The sequence below is a fragment of the Propithecus coquereli genome, unplaced genomic scaffold, assembly GCF_000956105.1.
Source record: "Propithecus coquereli isolate 6110/MARCELLA unplaced genomic scaffold, Pcoq_1.0 Scaffold13, whole genome shotgun sequence".
Taxonomy (NCBI): Eukaryota; Metazoa; Chordata; class Mammalia; order Primates; family Indriidae; genus Propithecus; species Propithecus coquereli.
Window position 1 is genome coordinate 7187794 of NW_012137191.1, and position 10694 is coordinate 7198487.

Genomic DNA, 10694 nt, shown 5'->3' on the forward strand with positions numbered 1-10694 from the left:
TATTGACTCTTCATAATAAACTCATGTACAACTTTTAATTAAATGATTCTAAAAGGTTAATGCTAAACTCATTTTAAAATCAACTCTATTTTAAACATTAGGCCTTAGGTGGGTGATGATAGGTCTACCTGCATAAAGCAATAATCAACAACTTTAAAATTTATTCTCATTTGCTCTATATTTGGTGAAATGGCACTGAAACACCTCAGAAGGAAAGCAAAGGAAAAATATACTATTAAATATATCATTCCCAATATAGTTGTATATGTATAAAAGCTTTTCTAAAGTTTTTATAAATACTACTAGCACTTTCCATACCTCAAGAGCAGTTGAGGTTCTCAGTGGTTGACAGAATGCTTACCAAGCAAGCAAAGACCACAGGCCTCAGCACATTCTAGCCACAAATTAGATACGAATGCTGTCTCTATTTTCACTAAAAACCACAGCTTGGCTGAATTACAAAATTCTTTCCTTCATATGAGGAGAGTTGAATCACATACTGGAAATTGTGATAGCAAAGCTCAGGGATGTTCCAAAGTGTATATGTGGTTGACCACTTAGAAGTTTCTCAAGTTTAAATCAAAAGACTTCCAACATATAAATGACCACCTCTTCCTTGGGTCCCCCATAAACTAACTGCAAATTCATTTCTGCAATGTAAATGAATATTAATTATTAAGTTGTATTAACCCATTGAATTCATCATAATGAACAAAAATATTGTATATGGTACATAAGAGGTCTAGATAAAACTTAGAGCTCATAATGGCTATTAAAAATCCCATCTGCCATCTGTTTTGTTACACTGAGGTTAGAGAGAAGGGACAGATATAGAAGGCTGGAGGAAAATATTCCCTTTAAAGAATATATTTTATAAACATAAGCAAAAAGTATCAAATATGTCTGCTATATGATATATCACGATACTCCAAAACTTTTCTTCTTTTTCACTTTTGGCTTGGTAGAGAAAGGCTAACTACATATAGAAAATACATTGTATGCAACTGCAAATGTTAATACCACCAGCACAAACTCTACCAACAGCAAATACTTACTTAGTGGGTGTTAGCTCCGTGTCAAGGGCTGTTATATGGGCAAACTTACTCTTAACAACCACCCTATGAGATAGGTATTATTTTTAGCTGTATTTTACAGAGAAAGATACAATATTACCATTACTACAGCCACTACTACTGCTACTACTATTGCTGTTAATAGAATACTACTAATGCTACTACTACTACTACTAATGCTGCCATCACTGGTTGCTACTACTTGCTACTTGCTACTACTACTGAACTCCTATTATTACCTGATCTAATTTACTGAATGCCTTTTAAATGTCTGGCAATGTGCTAGCTACTTCACATACATTTTCTCACTTAATTTTCATAATACCTAGGGATTTACTATTAATATTCCCATTTTAGAAACAAGGAATTTGCGATTTTACCTTAAGCTACATGTGGAAGGCTTTATAGTTAACATGTAGCTCTGATTTCACCAGGTCAAGGTGCTTCCAAGGTAGGGCTTTACGGATGAGATAACTGGATTTAGGTTCACAGCTTGGTAAGTAGAAGTGGTACTTCCTCATATATGACATGTCATTGTTTTATTTATAAAATTTTTTATATTTAAATTTTAAATTTTCAAACATAGAAAATAGAAAGAATAGTATAATCACCACCCATATACCAACCAACTAGTTTCCACAATGGTAAACTTTATGTCATATATGCTTTACCAAATTGTCTAGCTAACTAGCTCCATCTCTCCTTCTATCTACTGTCTATCTATCTAGTGATAAATCCTTGAAAAATAAATTACTGGTATCATGATATCAATACTCAACTCATTAGCAACTTCTCAAGACATTAGCTGGAATGTCAAAAAGTAAGGCCATTCTCTGACACAATCACAAAACCATTTTCACACATAACATAATTAATATTAATGTCCTAATGTTATCTAATATTCAAGTTCATGTTATTTTAAGTAATATATCAATATTAAGATTACCTGAATCTAAAAAATTAGAAAAATTATGATTAAAAAACTTATTGACATGAAGTGATATCACTGGACATAGAAAAATAGATAAATCAGGGAAGCTGGCCAGGATAATTACTAAGAAGCCACTCAATGTTTACAGAAACAGTGGAAATGTTATATATCTCTAAATTTGGCTATTTTGATATAAAATAAACAATGAGAGTCATGGCTGAAGAGTTCAATTTTGATCAATTGGCCCATTTAAAATGAAAACTCAAAAGAAGGAAATTTTCTTTGAGGTTTCTGCTAACTATTTTGCATGATAGACAAAAACATCAATGCCTTGGATTTAGGACCTATGTTTTAGAGTTGAAAGAAAACTCGATTATCATTTAATTCATATGGTTTTCAAATTAGTTCCCATTAGCCTTAGAGTTCTGAAAATCTTCATGGACCACTTTGTAGAAGGAAGGGATCAGGATGGGTGTTTTGGGGACAGGAAAAAGTGAGAGACCCTGTGGGTAAATAAGGCTATGTAGTGTCCTACACAGACACACACACATGCACACAATTTCATCTTCAGTCAGATCAATCTCACTGGTATCTTTTTTATATATGTGGGTTCTGATTTAAATTTTCCTTTCAAAAAGAACTCTGCTGCTAAAAACCTTTTTGTGCTGTTATTTATCAAAACTTTTGATGTGGTCCAACTTCTTCATATGACAGATGACAAGCCTGAGGCTCAGAGTGACTGTTTTGCCCAAGGTCATATAACTTGCCTGTGACAAAATCAGAACAAAAGTCCGGATCTGTAGATAATTTTCTCTTCTTAAAAACAAACTGGAAAAATAGATTTTTTAGGAACACAACAATAACAAAACAGTATATTTATAGTGTGATGGAAAAAGACATCAAAGTCCACAATGTAAAATTATAACATGCCTAGAATAGCAGAAGTTTACATGTTTATTTCCCCCCCTTTTTATTAACTGTATTTTGCAAGCATAAAGAACAGAATAATTACTGTAGAGATGCTTAAGTATGTGAGGAATTCTATTTAAAAAGTCTGTACTTGGCCAGGCGAGGTGGCTCACACCTGTAATCCCAGCACTTTCGGAGGCCGAGGTGGGAGGAATCCTTGGAGCTAAGAATTCAAGACTAGCCTGAGCAACAAGTGAGATCTCTTCTCTAGGAAAAAAATAGAAAAATTAGCTGGGTGTGGCGGGGCAACCCTGTAGTCCCAGCTACTTGGGAGGCTGAGGCAGGAGGATCACTTGAGGCCAAGAGTTTGAGGTTGCAGTGAGCTATGATGATGCCACTGCACTCTAGCCCCAGGCAACAGAGCGAGACCCCGTCTCAAAACAAAAAGTAAAAATAAATTTAAATAAATTATGAGAAAATGTGTCCTTAACTTCGGATGAATTTTGCGGGATCCCTCAAAGCCAGTGATATTAATACATATCTGAAGAACAAAGACTCCCTGCTATGTATGCTTAATCCCATTCACTTAGCATTGTCATCAGCAAATGCTTACTGAGGACTCAACTATGAAATGCTGGGCTAGAGAGTGACATCAGCTGACATGGTCTCTGCACTGGAAGTGTCATGACCCTAAAAGAAGCCAGTCCAACTACGGACACACCTAATGAGCATAGATATTTTCCCATTTACTTCTGGAAAATAGTAAATAAAACATAGCATTTAGGTATAAGGAAAGGTTTATTAAGATAGTGAAAAGGAGGCCAGAAATGTTATATATTCATACAGAAGGAAGTATGACAGAATTCTCTAATTATCTAACTCTTTTCCAACTAATGGCTGAAAAGAGAAACAGAATATTTGGCCATGAGCTAAATGCCTGTGTGAGTTTTGTGTGGGTCACAGAAGTATGCCAAGGACCTATATACTTGTTTTTGTATTTCTCTCTTTTTTCCACAGCTTATCAAAATTTAAGAGCCTTCAGTTCATAAAGTACATGAAATCTACCCTCTACTACTCATACTATTTTGCATATGCTTTTTAAAAATCTTGTTTCTTTAAATTCATGTCCCAACACTCTTATTTGCTCAAAACAATATAACTTCTCTTTGTTTCCAACACCTCATGCTTATAACCTTTCAGTAGCCAGTGCTTTTATTGCCAAGTCTCTTTTTTAAAAAATCTTTCTTGAGAGCATTTGTCAGTCTTAGCAGTATTGACAATTTGGATGAGATAATACTCTGTTTGAGGGCCTGTCCCATGCATTATAGGTTATCTAATAGCACCCATGTTAAATAGATGCCTGTAACACCCAACTCTCCCAAACCCCTGCAGCTGTCAACGAAAAATGTCTCCACATGTGGCCAAAGTCCCAAGGCTTCAGGGCTTACATCATCTCACTATGCCTACCTCGTCTTCTGCTCTGGTTTCTTCAGCTCTAATTTTATTCTTGCCAAGGATGATTGCCTAACCCTCCTTGTTTCTTCCAACCTGTTGCCCCACAGCCCTAGACAATCTTCACCTTCTTGTTCAACAGTGAACAGAGAGCCAATAAAATTTTAAAAAGCAAATGAACAACAAAGTGACTTCTGTTTTATTTTTCCTCTCCTTTTTTGCTCGTCTTGCAGAAGCAAAATTTCTATTCAAGATCACACCATGCTCTAGTATGAAAATGAGATAATGCTCAAATATGAGGAGTTTTTTGTGACATGTTTAGTATAATTAATATTTTCCTAAAAAAATAAAAATATCCTTAGGGTAAGAAATCTGTCTTCTTTTCTCTTGAATGGCATTGCCTATTCAAACAAATGTATACTCACATACCTGCAAACATACACGTAACCTACCTACCTAGGGGAGATCATTAAGAATTACCTAGAACTTGATGGTTAGACCCCATGAAACTGTGTAGACCTGACTTACAGTGTATTGCAAAAGTTGCTAACAGCGTAGGGAGAATAAATTATTTTGGATAATCTGAGTGAGCATACAAAGCTCATTAAACAAGATTAGAGAATAAAATATGAGTTCAACAGTACAGTATTATACTAATTCAAACACCTAGAGGATTATTAATATTTAAATAGACACAGACAGGAATATTAACCAAAGGATAAAAAGAAATCAAAGTAATGAAGATCACTGGGTTGGCAGTCAGAAATAATCCTCAAATCCTCCCAGGGCCACCAGCAACTTGTATGATTACTTGGGGCTAGTTAACTTTTCTAATAATACTCAGTTTCTTCTCCTTGAAAATTGAGAAAAATCACAATAATATGTACTCCATAGAGATTGCTATGAAGATCAACTGATAAATGCTTAAAAAGAATTTAACCCAATGCTGGCTAAACAGTAAGCATTCAGTAAATGTTGGCTATTATTACTTCTTCATTGCCTTCAGCAATGAAATACCTAGAATTTTTTTTATTTTTATTTGTATTTTTTTTCCCTAGGACTTAGTTTATAATACAAGCAATGCAAGAATTAAATTGTGAAAAATGAGATCTTTTACCAGAAAAAAAAAAAAAACTATCTGGCAAAAGCTTCTGGAATTTTCAATGGGTCATGATTGCTCTATTATGGAAAGTGTTAATAATAACCACTTACAATATACCAGATATTGTGCCAAGCATTTTATAGGCATGCTCTCATTTAATCCTCACAAAAATACTATGAAGTAACCAGTTTTGTGAACCCAATAAAGTAACCTGAATGAAGTAAATGAATGAGTAATAACATTTTACAGAGGGGAATTCTAAGGCATAGAGAGCTTTAATCCCTGGATCGGAGTCATAGAATAAGAAGTGAAAAATGCAGCCCAGAGCCCAAGGCTGGTTCCTGCAGAACTTCTGAACCATTCAGATGATACTTATGAAATCATAACAGACATGCAATAACTTCTTGCAGAGTTACGATTAAAACATTTATTTATAATAAGCGAATCAGAAAAAAATATATATTATATTCAAAATATATATTAGTGGCAATCACCAGAATTAGGACATTTGGAAACTCATGTAGTTAACTAAGATGATGCCTCTGATAAAAAGAATACTGTCAGACAGTTGAAAGAAAAATGACTCAAAGTTGATGTCAAAACTTAAGTGGCTGTTGAAAAAATAATTTCAACAGATCAGGTACCACCATGAAAGAGGAATAAAATGTTATATTGCAAATACATATTTTTTGAAAGATGGTCTTGAGTACTTTCTAGAACAAGAGAGGGTATAAATTCATTTAATTAATAAGTAAAATGACTCTGCCTTTTGTACTTAGTCTAAGGGAGTAAGTAGCTATTGAATTGGAAAGTTGAAACAGAAGCCATTTTATAACTGGACTTGAAAAACTTATGACTATTTGCCATATAATATTAATAGAATAAAAGAATGGCAGATAAACTGCTTCAATAGTTTATTGTTTCAAAGCTTCAAATCTATTAAATTTCTGATTTATACATACATTCTTACGCCTTATGCAGGAGTTCAGGTTCAAATGAAATATTTGCTGGTCATGATTACATAATAATACTCAGTGAATATTTATTGAATAAATAAAAGAATAAATGATGTGGCAGATAAACTCTAGATATTTAACTTCTTAATGTTTTTCTATAATCAGTATCAAGTTTTTAATTACAGCCTTAAAATTAAAAGTAACTTTTAAAAATTAATACAAAAGAATTTTACATAAAGTGGGATTATTTAATGAAATGGCAATGTTATTTTTACTTTTTTGGTGCTCATTATAAATTCTTAGAGAAATGTACATCCTTAAAAATGTATAATTACTATATTTCCTGATATTTACGTGACTCTAATTGGAAAAAGTATAAAGAAGACACTTTAAAAGCACCCACAATCTCACAATTTATTCACAAGTATGGTCAGCTGCGTTTAATTTCGTAAAGCATCAAGTCCCAAATTACCCAGGCCGTGAAATTTAAAATCTTATACAAGGGTGCCACTTGGTGGTCAAAATCAACAATAGCAAGCCAAAATCAAAACATACTGAATACATTTCATTATTGAAGCTAAACTGGAAAATGAAAACAGGTTCTCGAAATAAAAATTTTAAAAATTTGATTTCTATTATTCCTTTATTAATTAAAACTTCTTATTATTACTTTGTAGCAATTAAAATTATTAAAACATGATAATGATGTCAGTTTTGGTAACTGTGATGGCTACCAAATCATTTACATCTGAATTTTAAACTCACAGGCCAGCTCTGATTTATTTTGGATTGGTGTCTATGTTTGTCATACTCAGTGTTTTGTTTGCCCTAGTGTCTGTCACTGTGCCTGCTTATGGCATGTGCTCAGTATAGATTTTTTAATGAACAGATGCTATTCAATCATTGAAATGCTGCCAGAATTAAATAAAACACCAAAACATTATTTAAGAAGCCAATACTGAGATTTTTGCCTGTGAAATTTTGAACAATAGACAAATGCAGTTGCAAATGTGTCTTCCCTCACATTTGCAGTCCATAAACCCTGCTATCCCCATTGTATTCATTCACTAAGCTTTAGGTGGAAAAGAGCTACTCCTAGTGAGAATGGTCTATTAATGAGCCCAGAAGCAATTATTAGCCATTAGGACTATCTTCTAAAAGGTAGATCAAACATTTATGGTGTTTTCACTTAAATGTTGCATGGTGTATTTAGCAGTGAGGTCTGACTGTGAAGTCTGCCCTAAAAGAGAAGGCACCAGGGAAAGCTTTATTGTCTTTTGTAGGTTCAAAAGACAGAATTGAGTTTAATAATTTATTTTAAAATGATTATTCTTATATTTTTTTAAATTTAGAAAATTGAATCCACCTATCCATGTATTAAGTGCTAACAATGTGAATTTGATATTTTATTCAATTAAGTTGCATATTTAACCAGTTGAGTAGGTTTTCTATCTCAGGTGGATTATATTTGATAGAGTGAGCTGAAACCTAAATTGGTGAGTCTTGAGATTGGGCCTGGAGTCAGGACTCTTCCCTGGATTAGCAGAGGGGCAGCTGTGTGAATCTCTGTGGCTATCATCTGCAAAGGGAGAGAGTGCACGGGTGACCACAAGGCCTTTTACATTGTTATGGTCTAATTTACTATTTATTTCTCAATTAGTATTCCAGTTATTTCTTTATTTTTCTCTTTTTTAAAATCATTAGGCTGTTCCTTCTTTCCTTCCTTTCTCTCTCTTTCTTCCTTCCTTCCTTTCTTCTTTTTCTTAAATTCTTTTTTTGCTGTTGCAAAATGTTACTATGTGCAACCAGCACAAAATAACTATTATTTTAGGGAACGTAAATAGGCTCTAAATATGAAGTTTCTGCATACTTAGTGCAATTTATTTTCCCAAATCTATTTACATAGACTTCATTGTAGGTACTAAGTAACTACTTTACAAAGTATAGTTGTCAGATTTCCAAGTTGTATTTTTAAAATTATTTAATCTGTGACACCGAAGTTCTTTCAATTTCAAGTCTATTTTTTTTAAAAAAAAAAAAGTAAAATCTCTGTTTAGCTCACTTTTTTCCCTTAAAATGAGTGACATTTACTTTTCTTGCAGTACGAAACACAACTTGAAGAATGTTGGGCATGCTTATATTAAGCATATCAAAATAGTTTCAGACATATAAGAAAAAAAGTCACATGCTATAATGTCAAGATACAAAATTTATAGTTCTCTGCCAATTCTCAGTTGTTATTTTTTAAAGTGTTTCAGCTCAAAAACCAAAAGATTAGTAGGTTTATTGTAGATTTATAATTATTGCAATGCTAGTTAAATTAAAAAGATACAGTTATAGCTAGACCAGTTAAATTAAAAAGAACTGGAATTACAACTAACATACAGAAGGCATTAACACTGATACTGCCTCAATAGTTGCTCATGTGCATTTATCTAATAAAAATGTAAAAAAAAATCCCTATCCAGTTAAAACCAGTCTTATTTGACTGAAAGCTTGCTTTAGCTTTTTTTAAATTTGAAAATATTAATTAAGGGGGTACAGGTGTTTTTGTTACATGGATACCTTTAGCTTTTTTTTAAAGTGGCAAGTTTTATAAGAGTTAAAAAAAAGAGCTGGAGAATTTGAAAGCATAATATTATAATGTGTACATATCAATCTTCTGGTTTTATGTGACTTAAAAAATCTTGAATATCCTGAGTTCATTCAAGCTTCTGTTTCTATATTAATAACTGACTCCTAAAGTTAGAGTTGTCGTAATTAAGCATTTGTTCTAAATAGGTCTTTAGGCTCCTAAACGGTTGTCTTTCTAGAGAAGAGGCTGGCAGGGGCCAGTGATCTATTTGCCTTTTAAATCCACCATAACCTAGACAGCCTGTCAAGACACGAGTGACGCTCCTCTGCGAGTTGTTGTTCCTACATTACTTCCCAATGTTTTCCTTCTATTTTATTTATTTCCATACCTCGACCCTCTATATCACTATGTTTAATTCTAGGATTTGTAATATATATACTTTCCAATTCTTAAAATATAGCCATTTAACCCTCTTCAAATCACAGAAACTAGTTCCCCAAATCGTCCAACATACATATTTTGTCTGTTTCTTACCCTCAAAGCATAAAATAAATGCTTCAAAGTCATCATTATAACAAAGTATAAGTTCTATGCACTTACTTAATTTAAAGTAAAAGTGAAGGCACTAGAACCTAGACCACATATATACTGAGGTATGGTGCATATCAATGCAAATATTGTTTAATAATTATGGGGGAACATACTAAAGCCCAATGAATATTTATTGATTTAATAGCTCTACCAAAATCTTTGGGTTAGCCATTTTAGAAAGGTTCAAGAATACTACAGTTAATATGAGGAGAATCATGAAAAGCTTTCTTGCCTGTTTTCTGGTCTCAGGAAAAAATAAAATCATATAAAATATGATTATATTGATAGAAGTTTCAATGAACACACATAGGAATCACTGGGGTGTTAATAAGATGAAACATAAAACACATACCATAAAATTCCTCTGGTAATGAATATTCTCTCTGTTAAAATCTATCACATAGCCGTTGAAGGACCAAACAAATGTGAGATCCAAGGCGGGATCAAAGGACGCAGCACACTGCATGGTGGCATTTTCTCCAACAGTGACATCAGCATTGATTGGAGCCAATATAATTCGTGTGGGATCTGTACATTTTTAAATAAAAGAGTAAAGCAAAATTCAAGAAAATATAAGACACCATATTATCTGGTATATTAAAACAATAAAGTCCAGTGCATTTTGGTTTCTCTGTGCAAAGGAATAAGATGATGTTTTCACATCCAAATTCCAGGAACAATTTCATTAAGCAAGAGACTTGCCCAGAACGCTTTTGAAATAGAAACTTATCAATACACGGACTGTTTTAGAGGCTTAGCTGAATCGCATGTCTTTTAATACATTAGAAATTAAGCACCATATGAAACTTCAAAATATGACATTAATCAAATGGTTTCTTACCTGTGATAACAAGAGTCCCAGTGCTATTAGCTTTTCCTCTATTATTTTCTGCAAAGCATGTATAGATACCTCCATCATTCCTTGTAATGTTATTGATTTCCAAACTACCATCTTCCCAAATGAGTATTCTATTGAAATAAAAAATAAATAATTCACAAAATTAATTTAGTAAAACACATTATTGTATGTCATACATGAGAGAAACTGACATCTTTTTGTTATATTTTATACAAATCATATGGCAAGAGAATTTTTTTAAAGTTG

At 33.0% G+C, this 10694-nt stretch overlaps 1 protein-coding gene across 3 annotated transcripts in view; it reads right to left on the reverse strand.

The window, feature by feature from the left end:
• CNTN1 (contactin 1) overlaps positions 1–10694 on the reverse strand; it is a 311761-nt gene that overhangs the window by 155637 nt on the left and 145430 nt on the right. For all 3 annotated transcript variants that reach the window (XM_012638402.1, XM_012638403.1, XM_012638404.1), the window contains 2 exons: positions 10431–10558; positions 9942–10117 (listed from right to left, as the gene is read on the reverse strand). In XM_012638402.1, coding sequence (XP_012493856.1) covers positions 9942–10117; positions 10431–10558 — 304 coding nt within the window. The remainder of the gene's footprint in view (positions 1–9941; positions 10118–10430; positions 10559–10694) is intronic.